Genomic DNA, 23,360 nt, shown 5'->3' on the forward strand with positions numbered 1-23,360 from the left:
GCTACACGTAAATAAAAGTTCTCCTTTCTCAAGACATCATATGTTTCAACACCTGCCCATAACTGTTTCAACTCTTCAATAAGTGGCTGTATATAAATGTCAATATCATTCTCGGTTGTATATAAATGTCAATATCATTCTCGGGACCTTTCTCTCCAGGAATAATCAGAGATAAGATAAAAGAAGATTACTTCATGCAAATCCACAGAGGCAAATTATAAGGAACAAACACTAAAAGCCAAGTACTGTATGAAGTACTCATGATTTTAAAAGGATTAAATCCATCAGATGCTAGCCCAAGCCTTACATTCTGAGGATCGTTTACAAAGCTTGGAAATTTACTGTCAAATGACTTCCAAGCTAAAAAATCTGTAGGATGCCTTAATAATCCATTATTTGTTCATTGATCATGATGCCACCTCATAGACTCGGTTGTCTTTGACACATGAAAAGCCTTTGAAGCCTTGGTATTAGTGGAAAATATCGCAAAATCTTTATTGGCTTCTTTCTTGATTGTGCCTCACATTCATCCTTATTCACATCTTCTGTATTCCTATTCATCCAACGAAGTTTACCGTAAACATGACAAGGTTGTTGGTTTTTCCGATCACCCTAATACAACGTGTAGTCATTTAGGAAACTATGAATTTTGTCGTACCCAAGGCCTAAATCTCTTATCAGTTTCTTCATATCTTTGCATGAATGAGGGGTTTTTGGAAATGAAAACATATCTCTCAAAAACTCTAACAGTAGTGTAAAAGAGTTTCTGGTCCACCCTCCCAAACATTTTAAATGAAAAAGATGAATATAGAAGGACATTTTTGAAAATTTCAATCCCTCATAAAGTTCTTCATTCATTTCATTAAATAACTTGTAGAACTTCGCCACTTCTCCATTTGGTTCCTCATCAGATACACATCTTCTCGTTTTGGTAAAAGCATTTTCACCAATATCACAATCATCGGATGCAATAATTTCAGGTGGAAACGATTACAAACCATGACTGCACATATTAAATGCATCCCGCAACATATCTTCCATGTCATATTCTCTAACAGATTGATGGTAAATGTAACAGGCCCAATTAGCCCGGGTCCGCACAAACCAAAACCATTAAAATAATAAATGTCCACAGTCCATTTTTTTACAAACCCAAATAATACCAGAACCAGCCCGCTAAACCTAAGACCCAACTGCCTAGCCCAATTAACTTAAAACCCATTTACAATACTAGCCTAAAACTGAAGCAAAACCCTAACCCTAGCAAAGATCCGGCCCCAACGCCATGAAGAGCCAAGCCTTCCCCACGCGTGCTCGCACCACCTGCTGGTCGTCCCCAGTGGCCTCCAGATGCAAGACTGCAACAAACAGCAACAATAGCAGCAATATTTGATAGCAAATGATGAAATAGAATAGGAAAATAGAATAGATTTTTTATTATTATGTTATTTTCCTTTTATTTGGCTATAAAAGCCAACAAAAATCTGTAAAAATGGGTTTTTTTTTAAGCATATTGAATACAAAAGTAAAAAAAATATTTAAAGAAAAAACGAAAACAGAGCATTCGAAAGGTGATTTTAAATCTTTCCTTAGCTTTTCTCTTTTTTTTTTCTCTTTTCTTTGCTCATTTGTTCATTATTTGAGTGCGATAATAAAAAGAGAGGGGTTAGAAAGCGAAGAGATTACCTGGTAGCCGGACCTTTGTTCGCTCTCTAGTAATCGGAGTCGGGCGAAGGTTCGGAGAGCTTCTGAATGGCCGCTATACGGAGCGGCACAGGGAACATATTTTTTTCTTTTAAGTTTTTTTTTAAAAAAAATGATTGATGGCTATTAGTTTTAGGTTTATTTTAGCTTATATACTGTGAAGGAAATGACACCGTTTTAAGCATGCTTCAGTAGCTTTAAAAACGACGCCATTTAGAAGCTTAGACCTGGGCGGTAACCCGACCCGGGGTAGGACCCGCGCAATTTGGTTCAAGGGTCTATTTGTGCAACGAGTCCTTTTGTATTTTGTGTTGTTTCAATCCGATTTTCTTCAATTTTTTTAATTTATACCATATATTTGATCCTGTTTTCATTTTGATCCTCGATCAAACGGCATCGTTTTCACTGATCGGATTTGAGTATCCGAATATTTGCGTTTAATTGCTATTTTGGTCCCTCGGGTTTGAATCGATCATCAATTTAGCTAGATTTTTTTTTCTTTTAATTCTAGTTGCAATTTTAATTTAGTTCTTTTTATATATTTAATTTTAAATATATTTAGTTCTAATTTTGACATAGTTATTTCTAAAAATCTAACGTTATTTTAATGTTTAAGTTTAATATTGTTTTTAAATTTATTATTAGGATAATTTTAAGATATAATATGTTATTAGTTAAATTATTATTAATATTATTTAAATTTGTCATATGTCAATGTTTTAATTCTTTTATATATATATATATTGTTTTAAAATTAACATGTTATTATTTAATTCATTATTGATTATTCTATATATTTTATGAAAATTTGATATGTTTTTTATTTTTTATTATGTTTTAAAATTCATCTTTTGTATATTTTTATATATTAAATATTTACATGATAATATTTTCTTCATATAATACTATTTTTCTTTCATATATATAACTTATTAAATTATTTATTTCTAAAATATATATTATTGTTTTAATATTATTATAATTATTAATTTTAAGTTTCTTTTTAAATATATTATCTTTTATTTTAAACCGATTTTAGTTAATTCTTTTTAAAAAACTTACTTTATATACTTTATATACTTCAATCTTTATATATAATATATATTATTACTATTTTTTATATACATTAACCATGTTAAACTAATAAATGTATATTGCTTACTTCAAATCTATTTCCAATTCATACCAAATACTAATTAGTCAATATTTTTCGAGTCTATTTTGAAGTCATGTATGTAATTCATTTTAAAACTTTTATATATAGGATATATTGATTATAATTTTTCCTTTCATTGTCTTGGTGTACCTTTTAGAAAATTGATTATTAATTCATTGGATGTTTAATTGTTAATATTGGTGTTAAGTATAATATGATTAAAATTATTGTTGCTATTTGCATTTACCTATTGCTTGCTTGTTACTTTTTAGTGTGTGTTTGGATTACCAATTATCTTTTACATTATACATTACTATCCAATCATGCTACATTTGTTTTAAAAATTGTGTTTTATTAAAGTACTAAAATCATTCTATTCCATAAAATTTCAAAAATACTCGGTGATCACGATTCTTGAGAGGATTGTGCCCTAACTTACTGGGCTTCAATTCTTTTCGATGAATTTAGATAGCCAAATATTTACTTTACAATAAAATCATACAAATTCTAAATAAAGTTTTTTCGGGATTTCTAAATGTTGGACCCTAACTCACTGGATCTGACATTTTGTTACCTCGAATTAAAGATTTTTAAAATAAAGGCAATATTCGGTGTTAGGAATTTCGAGAAGATGAACCCTAACTTACTGGGTTTCGATTTTTCGTTTGACCCAAGTAACCAAATATCCTTCTCAAAATGCATGAGTTTTAAAAGTTAAAAGATAAACTTAATTTCGAAGATTAAACTGTTGTACCCTAACTCACTGAGTGTGACAGTTTATTTCTTTGAAATGAGTGTGTCTTATCATCCAATTTGGCTTATTCAAATTTTCTTTTCAAAGGATCATATTTTAAAATCTTTTCAAATTTTCAATACTAATACATTAAACAATCAATTCGGGACCAATTCTGGGTGTTACGAGGGTGCCAACCCTACCTCGTGCGTAATAGACTCCCGAACCTGTTTTCTCAAAATTCGTAGACCAAAACCGTTATTTTAGAAAATCAAGACGTTTTATTAAAATGTCAAGGTGACCCAATCACACCTCGAAAAAAGGTTTGGTGGCGACTCCATTTTCGTTTTAAAGTCGATCCTCATTCTTTTTCAAAATAAAAAGGTGTTTCGATAGTAAGCATTATGAGGATAAATCGAATTAATCGTTGAAGAGGTTCTACGAGGTGTACACTCTCCATGGAAAATCTATTTTTTACACCCCCGAATAAAGCCATCAACAATTAGATGTTCGTAGACAACTTCACGAATATGCCAATTGATGTTGCCACACTTCTTACACGGGCAAAGAATCATATTCTCTTGGCTTGCATATTGAAATGCAAAATTTAGAACAGTTTGTACTCCATTTCGATAATCGTTGCTTACTCTTGACAAATTCATCTAACTCTTATCCATTTCGTAGTTCTTGAAGTCTAAAGTTGACAATAAATTACGGTTACTTAAGTGTACTAAGTTGATTTAAATCATGTCATTGTACTAAAATAGATAATACATATCAAGTATCAAGTATCTAATGGGTGTAAACTAATTCAGGTAAGTTGTTTATTTATAAGTATAATTATGATATATATTTATGTAAGTTATGTAAGTTATGTAATTCATTTTGACCTTAGCAAAGCAGCCAATGAAGAACCGATTCCAGGGTCCCCTAGCTGAGAAATAGTCATGCAATTCTAACCAATTTTAAACTTGCGTGTTTTAAATCACTATCACAAACAAAAGAAAATTTCAAATCAAAGTTGTTGCCACCAAGAAATCAAATCAATGAAATAAACAAAAGAAATACAGGACTAGTGAAACAATAAAAAAATTCACAAACATATCTATATGACGTTATTTTAATCACATAAGAAACTAAATAAGTAAACTGAAAACCAGTTACACCAAAGTTGTCACCACAACTAGCATAATAACACAATGTACTTAATTGAAACATCAATGAAAACCCAAAATTCAAATAAGAAAATTAAAAACAAACAAAGAAAGGAAGCAAATTGTCTTACATGAGACAATGTGGGTTGAAGCTAAGCAAACACACCAAAAAGCTATCTTCTCAATGTCAAAAGCAGCTAAAATAGAAGAACAAGGTATGCGAAAAACTGAGAAAGAAAAGGGACAAGATTTTGTTAAATGAAATAATAAAAATAATTGTTAACTGAAATAATAAAAATTGAGCCAATAGAGACAAAATCAGAAAATAAAGGACTTCTAAATGCAATAATCAAGAAAACTGGATGGCAGATAACAGATAACAGTGAAAAGCTTTTTTGTATTTTTGTACAGGATGCTCGGTCAACTTGAATTCGACTGAATTTGAAATAATTTTACAATTTAGACTAAATGTGACCAAAATTATTATTTAAATTTAATTATAAAAATAGTTTTTAACATTTTAAATAGTAAAACACCTTGTTACATTTAACTATTTCCTATTTATGCTGCACAGAAAACTAAATATTCAAATACAACACCTCTAAACTTTTGATTATTTGGGTTAATATGGAAATGAAACTCTTCACTCAAGCATTAACAATGACGTAAACAATTCAATGACCAATGTTGGACATATAGATATGTCTCCGATATGGATATATGTCTAAGTCCAAATGTGTTTAACACAAATGTTGGACATGGATGCTTGAAGGAAAATTAGGAGTCGGAATGCCAAGCATGGTACCGGTTGCTTATATACATAAACACACACAGACATATATATGTTACTGGAACTTACAATATGGCCAAATTTGTCAAATTTGCCAGCTGAGCAGGAATTCCTCCACCCAAATAATTGTTATCCAAATACCTACATTTGCAGCCTTAAGAAAAACTGTGCATTTAAATATTGAAATATAACTTACAAATTACGTAGAACTGAAAAGCCTCCTTCCCTAATGGTACTGACCAAATGATTATTACCGACATCCCTGGCATAAAATGGTAAAAAGAATATTACAAGTGCGGAAGATTTTCTAAAGTGCCCAACTCTGGTGGAACTCGACCAATGAAAAGGTTTTCTTGAAGGTAGAGATAGCGAAGGTCGGGTAGATTTGCAAGCTCAACAATCTGAAGAATCATATATAATTGTCAATCAAAATTCAGAATTGAATGCGAGAATAAATTTCGATGGATAAAAAGAATTTTAAACCCAAAATCACTTTAATATATACCTAATCAAAGAATGCGTTAAATTATTCTTTCATCACTCCTTACAAGCACTACTCCAATAAATAATAAAAGAATGGTGTAATTTTAATAATAAAAATAAAATTGTGTAATGTAATAAACTTTTAAAAGAAAATATAAATAGCAATTCAAATTTTGTTGTAAAGCTAGTGTGATTTAATCATTTCCAATTTGCTCGAAAGGAAGGGACCCATTTTCCCATACAGGAATGCTCAGGCTTTTTACTCTTTTCTGAATTTTCTTTAATGAAGTTCACTTATACTGCAATATCTAAATCATAGACATAATCAACTTATTTATATTTATTTAATCAAATAAATTATCCTTTTATAATTTAAAATTTAAAGCCAAAAAGACTCCACTAACTCATTTTAAAAATTTCAATCCAAAGGTAAAGTGTGCCATGTTTAGGATTGTAGGAAACTTCAGAAAGAGGAAGAATAAAGAACTAATACCCACACTTATTCTATCATTACAATGAACAATGCAATAAAAGCAAGCATCGCCACTTATGCTCCTCACTCAACCACACTGCTTTCCCACAATACAAACAAACAAACAAATCGTCACCATCCGACATGCATGTACAAACACATTCAACTATAAAATATAGATGGGTTAGTCTTTTCAGCTCACCGATCTTAGGAGGAAGGACATCTTGGAGTCTATTCCACTTCAAATTTCTGGCAGTTCATCAAAACATATTATCAGATTAAAGACTACAAAATTTCGATTTTACCTAAAATTTTGGCGAAAATCAAAGGGATTTTGGGATTTCGATTTAGGGTAAAATTTATGGGATTTGGGAATTTCAATTTTAAAGGGAAAAATTAGGCGTTTCGAGATTTAGGGATAAAATAAGGGATTTTAGGATTATGGTTTAGGGAAAAATAAATGATTTTTAGCAAAGTAAAACAACACCATTTTGTTTAAAATAAAATGATTTTTTGCAACGTTTTTACGCCGCTATTGCTTACCTTTTTGCAGCATTTTTCTCATAAACGCCGCTAATGCTTTACTTTTTTAATGATTCTTATATTGAATTATTATATCTTTCATATCAGTTTTAAATAAATAATATTTTAAAATTTAAGTAATATTTAAAAGAATTAGATAAAATTTGAAATTTTTGTATAATTTCTTATGTAAGAAAACAAAAATAAAAATTTCAAAATATGAAAAGAAAACAAAAAAGCATTAAAAGAATTTTCTCTTTTATAATTATATATTCTTTTAATAGTTTAGGAAATTTAAATAACTTTTTCAATTTACTAATTAATTTTGTTTCTCTAGATATGCATGGGTTAGCAATTTTTTTAATTTTAATATATATATAAAGTTTATCTATTATCTCTTAAATAATTTAAAATATAATGATAATTTTAATATATTAAAATTATCTCTTTTACAATTATATAAGAAATTAATTAATATATAAATTAAAAAAATCAATCAATCATATACCCAAAAACTTTAAAATAATTTTAAATAATAGTATTTTAATTTTTTCATTTTTAACATATATTTTCTATGTTTTTACTTTCAAATTTTTTCTCTTGTGTCATTAATTTTTTTGAAGATTTTAAATATTAGATTAAAAATAATTTTATTTTAATTAATATAAAGAAACTAATTAAATAATAAATAGAAGAGGATGAAAGAGTGCATGAGTTGTTGAAAAAAATACATGATGGGCACTTGGATGATGGGTGAGAAATTTTTTATTTAAAATAAAATGATTTTTTGCGGCATTTGCTATTGCTTACCTTTTGCAGCGTTTTTCTCATAAACGCCGCTACTGCTTGACTTTTTTAATGAGAAATTTTTATATTGAATTATTATATCTTTCATATCAGTTTTAAAGAATTAGATAAAATTTGAAATTTTTATATAATTTTTTATGTAAGAAAACAAAAAAAATTTTCAAAATATGAAAAAAAAACAAAAAAGCTTCAAATTTTTTTTTTCTCTTTTGAATTTTATATTCTTTCAATATTTTAGGAAATTTAAATAATTTTTCAATTTACTAATTAATTTTGTTTCTCTAGAGATGCATGAGTTAACAATTTTTTAATTTTAATACATATAAAGTTTATCCATTATCTCTTAAATAATTTAAACTATAATGATAATTTTAATATATTAAAATTATCTCTTTTACAATTATATAAGAAATTAATTAATATATAAATTAAAAACAATCAGTCATATACTCAAAAAATTTAAAATTATTTTAAATAATAGTATTTTAATTTTTTCATTTTTAACATATATTTTTCTATGTTTTTACTTTCAAATTTTTTCTCTTGTGTCATTAAATTTTTTGAAGATTTTAAATATTAAATTAAATATAAATTTATTTTAATTAATATAAAGAAACTAATTAAATAATAAATAGAAGAGGATGCATGAGTTGTTGAAAAGAATACATGATGGGCACTTGGATGATGGGTCAGAATACAGGGAGCAAAATGGTGTCATTTTGTTTAATATAAAATGATTTTTTGCTACCTTTTGCGGCGTTTTTCTCATAAACGCCGCTATTACTTGACCTTTTGCGGCGTTTTTCGCATAAACGCCGCTACTGCTTGACCTTTTGTGGCATTTTTCTCATAAAAGCTGCTACTGCTTTACCTATTGTGACATTTTTTTGTTAGCGCCACTAATGTATAATATTTGTTGCGTTTTCCGTATAAACGCCACTAAAAACGTCGCTAAAACATTAATTTCCTGTAGTGTACCTTTGGATTCGATTAAGGATAAAATATTAAATTTCTTTTTCCAAACAACTTACTCCTCCAATACCCTTAAACAAGCATAAGATAGAACTAAAGTTCGAAATATTTAACAATATAAACAATTTAGCATTTATTCATCATTAATTTTTTTGACACTTAATGCTTATTCTTTTCAGCTAATTTAAGATGATTACTTTTGAATACGAGTGTAGATGATAACCTAAGCACTTATCCTAAATTACTCGATTAATCACACATAAATACCCTTTGGCTTTATTCATAACTAGATTAGTGGAACATACTAGGAAACACCAAACTTTTTGATGCAAAAACAAAATGCAGTGGAGTAATCTACTTAATTTGTATTACCAATAATATTCATTTAAGCTGCATTTAAGCCCAAACATCAATCCTATAATTCAGTTAAGCTCAAAAAAAATCCATAAGCACTAAATGTTTAAGCATCAAAATAAGGATAAAAATTTTACGGGTAAAGGCTAAAATATAGGCAATTATGAACACGAGTTAAGTCAAAGGCAAAAAAAGAGAGACAAATTAGCTCAATAAATAGGTTCGATAGTTCAAACAATCCAAAAAAATTGTCTAGTTTATTCTTTATAAGCTTGTTTCAAACAAGATCATTCTGTCAAAATTTCTAAAATTGATTATACAAAATACACTATTAGGTACGACAATGTGAATTACAAAATATTTATCAATGAAACCATATAAAGAATCCATGGCTCTAACAAACAACCTAATGGAGTACATCAATAATGTATAACTATATCAAGTCAACATATAAGTTTCAGAAGCATTTACTACAATATATTGACGATCTTAGAAGTATATAAAAATATGTCAATCTCTCATCAAGTGAAGATTTCATGCAAACTACTATACATCAAGAAAAAAATTGAAAAAAGATGCAACCAAATTATGCTCAAACAAAAAAAACCTAAAAGCATGCAAATAATTAAACTATCCCTCTACACTTAAACTGAACATTGTCCCCGATGTTTCAAAAGTAGAGAAGAGTTTAGGTCATTTTTTAGGCTCCCATAAAGTAGAGTCAAAATCAACCTATCTTTTTACACTCTTTTAGCAATGAAAATGTATTTGCTCCAAGTAAGGAGTACTTACAACAGAAGAAAAAGGGAAAAAACATTAAATAAAAAGAAAATAATAAAGAAAAGAAAAGAAAATACAAAAACAAAACAAAACTAAAGAAAAATATCCTAGAATCAAGCAACAGAGATCACTCATTGGTGCTGAGGTGCAATGGTCGGCTTTAGGGCAGCATATATTGTGTGTTGGATGCTTCATGCACAAGGTGCTTCAGGGCATCAAGGCATGATTGATGATGTCGTAGTTTGTGCCACTATGTGTATAACAACTCAATTTTCAGTGCTACTGAAAAAGGCAGTTTTAAAACCCCATTTTTGTAAATCGAGTTCGTAAATATTAAATATAAATATTTTCAGAGTTGGTATAAAATTTTATTAGACTTTGGTGTTTCAATTTTGTTTTTAATTGCTTAATTAAGGTACAAGGACTAAATTGTAAAAGTCTTATTGTTATAGATTTTAAATAGTTAAAAGTTCAAAATGGTAAATAAATCATTTTGTTTCATCAATTAGTGGAGGATGATGTTAACATCCATTAATTTTAAGTGATTTTTATTAAGTTTAATTAATTTTGATTAATTTAAGTTAATTAGGTGATTAAAGAAAAAATTAAGGCATAAAAGGCTTGTGAAAGTGGAATTTGTCATCTTTTTCTTTCTTCTTCACTAAACAAGCATGGAGAAAAACCTAAGGAATCCATTTTTTAGTTTAAAGCTTTCGGTCCTCAATTGGTGAGTACAATTAAGTCATTTTCTTAATTTTTTTTAATGTTTTTGAGGTTATGGGAGCTTGATTTAGCTAGCCCATGTATCAATTTGTAAAAGTATTAAAGTTATTGAAAGTTTCTGTTATTGATTTCTTGAAGAAATTTGTGTTAAATTGATAGATTTTAAGCTTAGATGTGAAAAATGACTAGATTGTAAAGTTTAATTATTAGTTTTTTTCATAAGGACCAAAGTGAATAAAATGTAAAATTGATGTGCAATTTTGATAATAATTGATATTAGAGGGTCTGTAATGAATGTAACTGAAATTGGTTTTAACACCAAAGCTCAAAATTTAAAACCAAAGCTTAAAACTTTAGGGGTATCGAAAAATGAAGATTCATAGGTTCATTCATATCATGATACAATGTATAAATGTTTGGTATTGATGAATTGTCTACAATAATTGCTTAGATCAAGAATTGGATCAAACCGGAGATAATCGCGAAAAAGCCAAAATTGTCGATTATTCCTTGAATATTTAACTTGCTTGTTGTTTTTTGATAGGTAAGTTCATATGGTATAAATGTTTTTAGGTTTTTATGTATTTGATTTGTGTATATATCTTTGATTTTGGGTTGATTGGTGGTAAATTAGTATGAAATGTGAGAGTTGGACTAAATTGTAAAGAAACATTTATATGTGTTAAAAGGTGCTCGACTAAATTGTAAAGAAATGTTTATATGTTTTAAAAAGTGCTTGGGTGAACTTAGTAAAGCTTAGGATACGATCTACATGTCAATAGGGTTTTTTGTGCACTTGTACGGGATTGGTTACAAATATTACCAAGATCTAACATTTGTTGCAGACTTAATGATACATGTGACACAAGTTTAGCTTAGACTGGTAACCTGACATGTATGTATATTTAGCTTGGACAAGCAACCGATTGTGTCATTATACAGGTTTAGCCTAGAGTGGTAACTTGTCACAAATATATATTCAGCTCGGACGAGCAATCGGTGTAATGTAGTTACATGTGTATCTGAGTCTGTTTACTTGAGTTCATCAGGCGAAGTGGTTAATGTAAAATGAAAAATTGAAATGACATGATATGATATGATTTTGATGCTCAAATGCATAAATGTTGAATTGAGCATGAGCATGATATTGAGATGTTGACTTTAAAATGAATTGGATTGATATATGGTTGAGATGTCATTTGGTTTGATTATATATTAATCTCACCTTGTTGATGTTGTGTTTTGCCATGACTGCCAACTATGTTAAAGTATGGTAGCATATTGTATTTGGTTGTAAGATAAGGTAAGTTTTGTTTAATGCCTATGAACTTACTAAGCATTTTATATGCTTACCTCGTTAGTTTTCCCTTTCCTTGTCAATTATCTTGCGGGACGCGTCAAGCCGGATTGACTTGAAGCTCACACTATCCTATCATCAAATTGGTAGATGTTTGATCATTCTGAACCTAGGGTTGTGGCATGTATATAGGTTTCTTTATGTATATAAGTAGTTATGAATTGAATATGGTATTGAACTTGGTTTATGTGATTTAAATGTTGGTTTTGTATATGGTTTAAAAAGGCATGATTTGGCATTTGTGATGCCTAGTTGAATATGTATACTTTGACTTATATGCTTGAGATATGTATGGAAAATGAAATTTCATGTTTTAAAGTGGATTGGCATAGGCAAAGTTGGTATGGAATGACTTGGTGAATGAAATGAAAATGTACTTGAACATAAGTAAATTGAAATATGCTTGAGAAATGTAATTTAATTTTGATAGTTATTGGTTATGCTTAATGTTATTATGTCCTATATATGTATATGTGTTTATAATGAAAGGAAATGACATGTTCCAAGATGATTTGGCATAAGTAAGATTAGTAATTGAATGATTTAGTAGGTATGCCTTAATGATATTGAAATGCTTAAGATTTGTTGATGTTAAAATAATGAATACTTTGATGTAAAGTTGAATATGAGTATTGGGCTTGTTTGATATGATTTTGGTATGTTTTGAATCAAATAAGGTTAATGCTGCTTGATGGATATTTTTGAATGATTGTTTAAAGCAATTGAAATAGGTACCAAATTAGGAGTGAAAGAAGGGAAATGCTTAAATGTGCTAAAGCGATAAAATCTATTTTGAGCTTAAGAAATTCTTTTGCTTGCTTAATGCACCTAAACTTGTTGGCTTTTATATTTGCTAATATTAAACCATGTCCTAATCACTTAGAAGATAAATGGAAGGTGAGAGAAAGAGAGATAAGGAGGTGAACTTATTGATAAATTGGGAAAGAAAAGGTAACAATGTCATGTGCTTCACTATTTATAGTACATGAAACCATTTTGAGCTAACTCTTATTTTGAATCCAAATTGTCCTAAGCCTCTGAATATTACAAGCATTGAAGACCAATGTGACTTAAACATTTCCTTTATATGAATTTCCTAAATTGTTCATGCTTGAATTGATGAATGCTTGTGATTCACACTTGAGTATCCATAATGCATCTTGCTTATTCGTCTTGATGGATTAACACAATTTAACACATATTCACTTGAATTGGCTTTTTGTTTATTAACTCTGAAACCTAGTGAACTATTAAATTACTTGAATTAACTAGTCATCAATCTTGATTTGGATATAAGATATGTCTTTTACATGTTCAATGTTTAATTACCATATTTTCTAATGTTCAATGTAACTTGAGGGTCGTTATTTTTTTGTGTGTTTTGAGTGTTATTTGCTTAAAGACAATCCAATACTTAAGTGTGGGGGAGTTTGATACGTCATAATTTGATATGGTGAATTAAGTCATTTTCACACTTAAGAAGCTTGATTTCAAGTAGCATTTAAAGTTATTTTTATTAGTTTTTGCATTGGTTATTTTTATTAGTTTTTGCATTGGTGTTAGGATTTAGTTTAAATGTTTTTTATTATTTTTTTTATATTTTGAATAAATACTTTAATTTCCCTCATAAATGGACTTAAATATGTGAAAAAGGGGATTGTAGAGCTCAATGAAGGGATGTAAATGAAAGAAAAGCAAGGCAAAGATCCTTTGTCGTGACCACATGTTGCCTTCTCGGAACCATGACCTTGTTGACTTGCCAAGGAGTTCCCTCGACCAAGCCCTTATCTTAACCACGACCTTGCTAACTTTCTAAGGGGTTTCTTCAACCAAGTCATTATTGCAACCATAGCAAGCCCTTGTCACAACCACAAAGGCCTTAAATTGAGCTAAGAGGCAATCAGAGAGCTTGTTGTCGCAACCATGGACCTTCAGTGTCGCAACAACTATCAATCAATTGGAGCAAGGTTTGGGAAACAGACAACCCATTATCGCGACAACACTTTTCGTAACTACAGAATCTAAAATCATTATTAGGGGCAATAAATAGAAGATTGAATAAAAATTGCATTAGTTTAATATTTCTATTGAGGTTATTATTGTAATTGAATTATTAATTAGGTTTAGTATAAATATCACTTCATAATCAGCAAATGGGGGGTAAAAAGGATATCATTTTCAGACAATAAACTTTATTTTTAGTTTTTGCTGATAATTTTCTAAGTTTAGTCTTTTAGATTACTTCAAGATATTTTCTCTTTCAATTCGCTTTTATTGTTATTGGGCATCAATACATTTAGAATATCAAATACAATCAATTTCTCAAAGCAAAGGATTTCTTGTTTTAATGAGCATTTCTTACACTCTTTTAATTTTCCTTTAATTTAATTATATTGGATTGAATGGAATTTTATTGTATGTTTGTATTTGCCACGAAATGAACTAATTCTCTATGTGATTGTTTACTTTGATCGCTTGTGATGTTATTTTATGTCTTTTGTTAATTTGATTGTTTTTTTTTTAAATCGATAGTGTTAATAACTCAAAATTAACAACTTTGAGTAAAAATTGAGATAGGATAGGCCAAGAGGAAACCCTATCGAGTAGGTATCGATTTAGTTAGTCTTAATTAAATGAGATCGAGAGAAGATTTCATTTAGTGCTTCTAATAGTTATTTGAGACCGAGAGGTGAAAGTGACTAGGCAAAGAATCGTGTGTTTAGATTCCTTGAGTATAAATCAATCACTACTGAGAGACAAGAGTAATCACTACTTGTTGCTAATAGTAATTTATACCGACCGAAACCATTAGATTAGTACTTTTTAGTGTAGTTAGTATTACTATCATTCTTCCCTTTTATGAATTGTTGTACTACTTTCTTTTTTGAGTAAATTGATAGCCTTCTTTTAGCATAGAAAGCATCTAGTGTAGAAATCATCACATCTCCTATGAATTCGATCCACAAAACATTCTCGTATTCTATTATAATAATTATATTACAACTACACTTGCATACTTGCAGTACACCCCGCTTAATTATTGATTATATTTTGTTTGTTGCATGTACACTGATAGTCAATTTTTTATAATGTCCTTTAAAACTTTCAAATCTTATGCAAATCTTGCCAAAATAATTGATAGATGGGAAAACTTTGACGTAAAATTTAAATTGATATCAAGACTTGTCTGCTTGTTACACACAACAAAATCGTGTACATGATTCAATAGTTTGAAGGGGTATTTGGAGACAAATAAAATTCATACTAATTGCAAGCCACCACAAATGAAAGTGATAATATCATATATCATGCCATTATAATTTTCCTCTAATTAAAATAAATAATTGTTTTATAAAAATATCATAATTTTACAAAAAAATTATTTCTAATGAACTAAATTAATTAAAAAAATAAAAAATATTATAACATTCAATTTGAGAAATTATATTTTATATGAATTTTCCTCTACTTGATTGACTAGTCTTGTACAAAGGATTTCCTCTAAGCCATTGAACTCAATTACAAATTCAAAAATGTTAAATCCAGCCTAAAAAAAGATTTTGAAACTCGAAACTCATTTAAGTAAGTGTTTCTAAAGGTGTAAGAACTTAAAATTTTTTTGAACAATTCCATGTCGATTCTTAAAAAGTCGCTAACAAGTCTTAATTCGCTAAAAAAATAGATTAAATTTAATTTTTAAAATTACGTTTCGACGATTATTAAGCAAACTCAACCATACAAAATTATATTTGAAGCACCTTTAGATCAAAAGTCTCTCTACTCTTATTCTTGTGACACAAAGAGAGAGAAACCTTGTCTTTTAGAAAATTGTAACTTCCAAATATTATAGTAAAAATTATTTCTTGTGTCTGAAATTTTCTGTGTCATTTTCCTTCATTAAATTTGTGTGTACAAACAAATTAAAGAAACAAAAAGTAGAAGTTGAGCTTCATCGCCAAACGCATTTATTTATGCATATGGGTTGGGAAGATGCTAAAAACAGCAAACCTAAAATGGTGGGCACTGATATCATTAGTCATAACTTGCAATCCCACAATGATTTTACTTTCCCCTTCGTTTTACCATCATTTTTGTGCTCCTCTTTGTGCGGTGCGCGTAATGCCTCTCCTGGTTGTAATGGACTATGACAGATTCATTTGAATCACACTGAATTTTAAACTTAAAAAGGAAAAAGAAACAGGTATACCTAAATTGGGTACTCACAATACCCAAATTACAGCCGTGCACATATATTTTCTGACCACTAATTAAATCTCTGCCTTCCAACTAAGTTGAACTATGCTCTCTACTTTATGTTAGTATAAATCTCCGGTGAAGAAAATCTCGAACACACGAACGAAACTCGACAGAAAAAGAAGAAATATGACAAGGCTCCAAGGCATGTATCAAGTCACTATCTTTAAGGTTATATTCGCCTCCACCTATTTTCGGTGTACAAATGAGTTCCAAGCAAATTAACCTCGAGAATACAATGCAGCCAATGACTATTTGCATTTTGCACTGACGAGAATAGCCCACTACACACTGAGCAATGTATGACAAGAAACTTAACTTCTATAAATGATTTATGCAGTAATGCTTTATAAAATAATCTAATAATATTAGAAAATGAAAGAAGGAAAGAAATAATATTAGAATTTGTTGGTGTGTTTTCCAAATGAAATCTCATTCCTATTTATAGGAATTTTCATGTCTCTTCATAGAGACATCTTTTATCAATAGGTATATTTTTGAATAATAATATCTTTAAAATAAACATATAATTATTCATTTAATATTACAACTATTCAAATAATATTATTTAAATAGTTATAATGTTTTTCAAAAATCAAATAATATAACTTTTGATTAATTAAACTCATTCATTTATAGTTATTGGAACACTATAAATATTTGAAAATGTTCCAACAATCTCCCCCCATTTTTAAAATATTTTAGATTTTGATATTCTTGGAAACCAATTTGCATAAATGAATGTATCTTACTATTGAACCTTCACTTAGTGAAAACATGTTAAAGTTAATCGAAATTGCATGGTAGACTAAGCTTTGAACTAACTATTCCATTTGATTAACCGAACAAATCTCACACAATGATTTCAAAATCAGTCAATGCATAGTATCTAGGGACACTATTATGGCTATGTGTCTATGTCCTCTTTTTATGAGTGTTGTCAGAGCCAAGCCCTTGAGCTCCTAGAAGCGGCCACACTTCCACTCACATAGGTAGATCCCATCAAGAGTGTTCCCGTAATTATAATACTTTAACATATTTATATTATGGGTCCATTAAAAGTACATTACTCATCATTCCCTTATCATTACGGGTACCTAGCACTTTAATCTTAGGATGGATTTATTTATAGTGCTAAAAATCACTATAAGACTTGACGTAATACCAAGCGTTGAGTCGAGTTTCCATCATGGGTGACTCTAATTAATGGGCTTGAGTCTCATCCCTTTTGAGGTCCTTTTTACTGCATCTCTAGCAAGACTTTTTGTCAAAGGATCCGCCAAATTTTCACTTGACCTCACATAATTATAGTGATCATTCCATCAGAGATTAATTGTCGGACATAACTATGTCTTAATCCAATGTGTCTAGACTTTCCATTATATACTTGGCTATATGCCTTTGCTAAAGTAGCCTCACTATCACAACTGATAGAAATAGGTGAAATTGGCTTAGGCCATAAAGGTACATCATAAAGCAAATTTCTTAACCATTTTGCTTCTTTAGATGCAGCAGCTAATGCAATAAATTCTTAGCCATTCCACGTTCACCGCACCAATTGTTAGAACGTTTTTAAATATTTATAGTGTTCCAATAACTATAAATGAATGGGTGTAATTAACCAAAAGTTATATTATTTGATTTTTTAAAAAAGAATTATAACTATTTAAATAATATTATTTGAATAGTTATAATATTAAATGAATAATTATGTGTTTATTTTAAAGACATTATTATTCGAAAGACACCTATTGATGAAAGATATCTCTATGAAGAGACATGGAAATTCGTATAAATAGGAATGAGATTTCATTTGGAAAACACACCAACAAATTCTAATATTCTTTTTTTCCTTCCTTCATTTTTTAATATTATTAGATTATTTTATAAAATATTACTGCAGAAATCCTTTATAGAAATTGAGTTTCTTGTCATACATTGCTCAATGTGTAGTGGGCTATTCTCGTCAGTGCAAAACGTAAATAGTCATTGGCTTCATTGTATCCTTGATGTTAATTTGCTTGGAACTCATTTGCACACCGAAAATAGGTGGGGCGAATATAACCTTAAAGATAGTGACTTGATACACACCTTGGAGCCTTGTCCTATTTTTTCTTTTTCTTTTTGAGTTTCGTTCGTGTGTTCGAGATTTTCTTCACCGGAGATTTGTACTAATACTTTACCAGGACATTCCCAGCAACAGGTGTGATCTGTGATAGATTACTTCCAAATATGAAAGGTCAAATCAGTTGTGACTTTGAAGCATAAGATCAATTGCGTTTATCCAAGAACAGATGTCATATTCTTCACAGCTAGCTAATAGCACACTGAAAACTACTTAAAACTCACAAGGGAATCTCTAAGCTCATTTATATATTCCTTTGTCTACCTTTTTATAAAGCTTTTAAGCCTCTTGTCTTTATAATCCTTTCAAAAGTTGTGCTGATCAAGCCTTTTGACTGTGCCTGGCTGGCTACCAACAAAATGGCTAGTGCCCTGAAAAACTTGATGGTGTTTAAATGCCCACAGCAGCAATGGCTGGGGACAGTCCTATTGGTGCATCCCTTGCCTGCCATTTGTCCAACTCTTGTACGACTTGAGAAGAATCCCTGCTACACACTCTAAAGTTGGAACAGTATTGATGTGATGAAGCTTCAGTTGCTTTGGTTCCTAGAGTAGTGGGGCTCTGGGAAAGTCGAGATCAATCAAACCGATACAAGACTGCACTTACAAAAAAGAACTCCTCTATTCAAGACATCAAACGTCACACAAACTCTATAAATATATACCCACCAATTGCTTCAAAGTAATGGGATATTGGCAAATATTTTACGGCATTTTATAATTCAGCCAACCCAGCTTAACCTTTTGGAGAAGATCAGGAAAGCACTGAGGACTTTTATAATAAAAATGTTACTAATAAGGGAGATATGAATTGCACCTAACTTTTACATTTCTCTTTTCAATGGTAATCCCTTTCAAACTGTTGAAGCTTCACGCCCTCAATGCATGCCCATAAATAATTGCATTTTTTTCAACCGATGTGAACATCATGATAATTGCATTTTCATCTCAAGTCAACCAATTTACTTACAATCCAATTCCAACAACTGTAAATGCATCTTAAATATGTTCATCCACCAAAGAACATTCTGATTTAGCTCCATAGATCTTCTTTTACTTCATTTACATGCAAATTAAGCTTTTAATTTACAAGACCTTTTGAATGGCTACCCCATCAAAAAAAAAAAAAAAAAAACAGGAGGGGCACTAACAAATCTGAGATAGGCCTCGGTCCAGGAGGGGCCCTGCCATGATGGTTAATGATAAAATGTAAATTATTGAACTGCAATGACAAGTAATATATATTAATAAAACAAGCAATAACCCCAAAAGTTGATCACGGGCTTTATGAATTAAGATAATATTTTGCCTTTAAAAGGAGACTCAAAGCAATCCCCCGCTAATTTCAATTCACCTCTAAACATGGATGTCGAGAAAGTCTTTCATATGACTGGAGGAATCGGCAAGACTAGCTATGCCCAAAATTCTGCTTTCCAGGTTTGGCCCCTTTGTTTTTTCCTTTCTTCTATTATCACCATTTTCTTTCATTTTCTTCTCTACTAACTATGTTTCTCCAACAGAAAAAGGCATCAGATATGGTGAAACATATAACCATGGAAACGATACAAGAACTTTACTATGAAGTAACTCCCAAGAGCTTAGGCATAGCTGATTTGGGTTGCTCTTCTGGACCCAACTCCTTGTCCCTCATCAAAGATATGGTCGAAGCTGTCGAAGGAACTAGCCATAAAATTTTCCATCCCATGCCAGAATTTCGAGTTTACCTTAATGATCTTCCAACAAATGACTTCAATTCAGTGTTCAAGTCCCTGCCTGATTTTTATAAGGACCTTAAGAAAGACAGAAATCAAGAGGGTCCAGCTATTTTCATAGCAGGCTACCCTGGTTCATTTTATGGAAGACTGTTCCCATGCAATTGCTTGCACTTCATCTATTCGTCTTACAGTTTGCACTGGCTCTCCAAGGTATAAAATTGTCTCTGTTCCATTGTTTTTAGATTTGAATTCCATGCAATGACAAGAATTTCAGTTAATGATCACTGTTATCCATGCAGGTTCCTCCAGCTCTTTACGATGAGCATGGCAAGTCCATCAACAAAGGAAACGTTTACATTTCTGAATCAAGCCCTCCAAGTGTGTCCCAAGCATACTACAAGCAGTTCCAAGAGGACTTCTCATTGTTCCTTAAATCACGATCAGAAGAGCTAGTCACGGGTGGGAGAATGGTGCTGATTCTCTTAGGAAGAATAGGTCAAGATCATGTTGACAGAGGCAATTCTTTCTTCTGGGAAATCCTCTCAAGATCCCTTGCCATATCTGTTTCTCAGGTACCCCTTGTTTTTCATACATGCATAAATATTTCATTTCTTCTTGTTGACATCTTCTTCCCCTTATGTTTTGCAGGCAGAGATTGAAAAGGAAAAGGTTGATTCCTACGAAGTGCATTTTTATGCAGCATCAAGAAATGAACTAGAAGATGAAGTGAGAAGAGAAGGGTCGTTCGAAATAGACAAGCTTGAGATGTTTGAGATAGAGAGGGAAGTGAAAAATGGGGAGAGCTATGGCACCGCAGTGGCTATGACCGTGAGGGCTGTTCAAGAATCCATGCTTTGCGACCATTTTGGAGATGGGATAGATTTGGATACCTTGTTTAACAATTATGGGAAAATGATTGATGAGGAAATGGTTAAAGTAGATATTAAACCCCTCACTTTTGTCATAGTTCTTAAGAAATTATGAATGTCATGCAATTACGAGAAACACCGATTTGCCTCTGTCTAAATCTAATTAGTTTTATAACTTTTTTTTCCATAATTTTGCTATGTTGAATAATTTAATAGGGGATAAACTACCCATTTAGTCCCTGAATTTAGTGATATTTCTTAATTTGATCTCTAAGCTTTTTAGTCTACACTAGTTTTGAAACTTGACAACTTTTTCCAATTTGATCCTTAAACTGGTATTCGGATAATGTAGCACATTGATATTGTTCCATTCATCACTTAATTTTTATAATTTCTTTATAACTTTTACTATTATTTTGGGTTTTTAGATTATATATAATTCTTTTAAAAATTTATATAATGGAATGACATAAACTTAAAGTGTCACATCTTCATTCTTTAATTAATTTTAAATTCAATGATCAGATTAAGAAAAATTACCAAATTAGAAGGCTAATATGAACAAACAAAATTCAGTGACCATATTAAAAATGTTACGAAACTAAAAGTTTATTTATCTCATTAATAATATAATTGCACTTAATAAATGGATTATGGGATATAAAATTATTTTTACATAATTTTTATTCTTTTATCCAATCATTATTTTGCTTCCTATTAATGTAAAACATATACGATAAATTTTCAGTATGTTAAAAGTATTTAATTATTTGGGGTTTTCGTATATATAAAACATAAAAATATTTATTAAAACATATTTTACTAATTTTTATCTCCTGCTATGCACAATTTATAAAATTGTTATTAGTTAAATAATAATTAAAATACAAAAATATACTTTAAAATTATATAATTTATTTAAATTTTGATAAAATATTTTTAAATTTAGTTGTTTAAAACCTTTTATTAGAAACATTATAAAAATATTTTGTAAAAATAGTATTTCAAATTTCGAAACATTTAAAATGCACAACATTTTTCATGAATTATTTTTATAATATATTTAAAATGTTTTATTTTTATTTATTTGAGCATTAAATATAAAATAGTTTAAAATTAAAATCAGATTTTAAATATTAAAATTTTAAAAATCTATATAGAAATTTTATTTCAAAACATATCAATTTAATTTTAATATTATTCATAAATTAGTATTTTATTTTGAATTTTAATTTTAAAAATAAATATTTAAAATTTAAAAATATTATATGTTTGCAAACATATTTTAAAAAACAAGTAAACATCGATATTAATTTTTTAGAATAACTTAGTAAATATTTTAAAATTGCTTACACATTTGTTGGGGAAGTGTTTTAACAAAAGCTTGTTGGAAACATAAATTCAATTAATAATTGAAAAATATTTACTTTTAAAATGTTTTATAATTTATAAAAATTCTAATTTAAATTATTTAATTTCTATAAAATAATAGTAATCATATTTTTAATTAATAATATAAAAATATTGAGAATGTTCAATTATTTATAATTATATTTTTTAACGTTTCTTTCATTTTAATTAAATTTTAAACGAAATTAAGTAAAATAGATTTTACTTTTAAAGCAATTGACAAGTATTTTATAGAGTATAATAAAATATCCAAAAATAAATATTAAAAAAACACATTACAATTTTTTAAAATTATTTATAGAATGATAATAATAATAATAATAATAATAAAACTCTCTTAAACTCCAAGAGAACCTTAGATCAGCCTTGTGCCTCTACTATTAGCCCTGTCACCGGTGGCTTTCTCTGGTTGAATTGCACTCTAAATTACTCCTCTTTCTCTCATCTATTCAAGCCAAAAGCTTTTGAAAAACACTTTTAACTGTTCGAACTTCTTCAACATCAATCTTCTTAGGTGACCGTTAAATCGATTTGATTTTACAGTATGTTGCTCTTTTAGTCGGCGACCATGTTCACAACGTTGAGGTCACCGTGAAATGCCCTAGAAGCCTCCAAACTTATGACAGCCAGAGATGAGTATATTTATTCATCATCTTCTTTTTCTTTATGTTTATTTGTATGTATGGTTGTTGGGTTTGAATTTTACTAAATAAATGGATAACAAATTGCTAATTTATATTTAAGGAAAATGTAACAAAATTAACGATTTCGCAAGGTTTTCAAGTGTTTATTCGGGAATTAATATTTCGTTTAGGGTTTTTTTTAATATAACAGAAATTTATGATCGATAAGGGAAAATGAAGAGTGCGTAGGGCTGTAAATGAATCGAGCTTAAACGAACAAATCTCTGTTCATGTTCATTTGTTTATTTTTAAGCTTGTTCGTGTTCAGTTTGTGTTCGTTAAGAATTTCAAATTTGTG

At 29.5% G+C, this 23,360-nt stretch overlaps 1 protein-coding gene across 1 annotated transcript; it reads left to right on the top strand.

The window, feature by feature from the left end:
• The first annotated feature begins 19,649 nt into the window (after positions 1–19,649).
• On the top strand, positions 19,650–21,238 carry LOC105763263 (probable methyltransferase TCM_000336). Its single transcript, XM_012581410.2, has 4 exons — positions 19,650–19,822; positions 19,906–20,310; positions 20,400–20,672; positions 20,749–21,238. The coding sequence occupies exons 1-4, from the start codon at positions 19,748–19,750 to the stop codon at positions 21,082–21,084; spliced, it is 1,089 nt and encodes a 362-aa protein (XP_012436864.1). The 5' UTR covers positions 19,650–19,747; the 3' UTR covers positions 21,085–21,238.
• The last annotated feature ends 2,122 nt before the right edge of the window (positions 21,239–23,360 follow it).

The sequence above is a fragment of the Gossypium raimondii genome, chromosome 12, assembly GCF_025698545.1.
Source record: "Gossypium raimondii isolate GPD5lz chromosome 12, ASM2569854v1, whole genome shotgun sequence".
NCBI classification, from domain to species: domain Eukaryota; kingdom Viridiplantae; phylum Streptophyta; class Magnoliopsida; order Malvales; family Malvaceae; genus Gossypium; species Gossypium raimondii.

Excerpts from the sequence above, each read along its gene's own strand:
- LOC105763263 (XM_012581410.2), top strand. The coding sequence starts at position 19,748 with ATGGATGTCGAGAAAGTCTTTCATATGACTGGAGGAATCGGCAAGACT. Across the intron at positions 19,823-19,905 it reads CCCAAAATTCTGCTTTCCAG|AAAAAGGCATCAGATATGGT; the intron begins GTTTGGCCCCTT and ends TTTCTCCAACAG. Across the intron at positions 20,673-20,748 it reads TTGCCATATCTGTTTCTCAG|GCAGAGATTGAAAAGGAAAA; the intron begins GTACCCCTTGTT and ends TATGTTTTGCAG.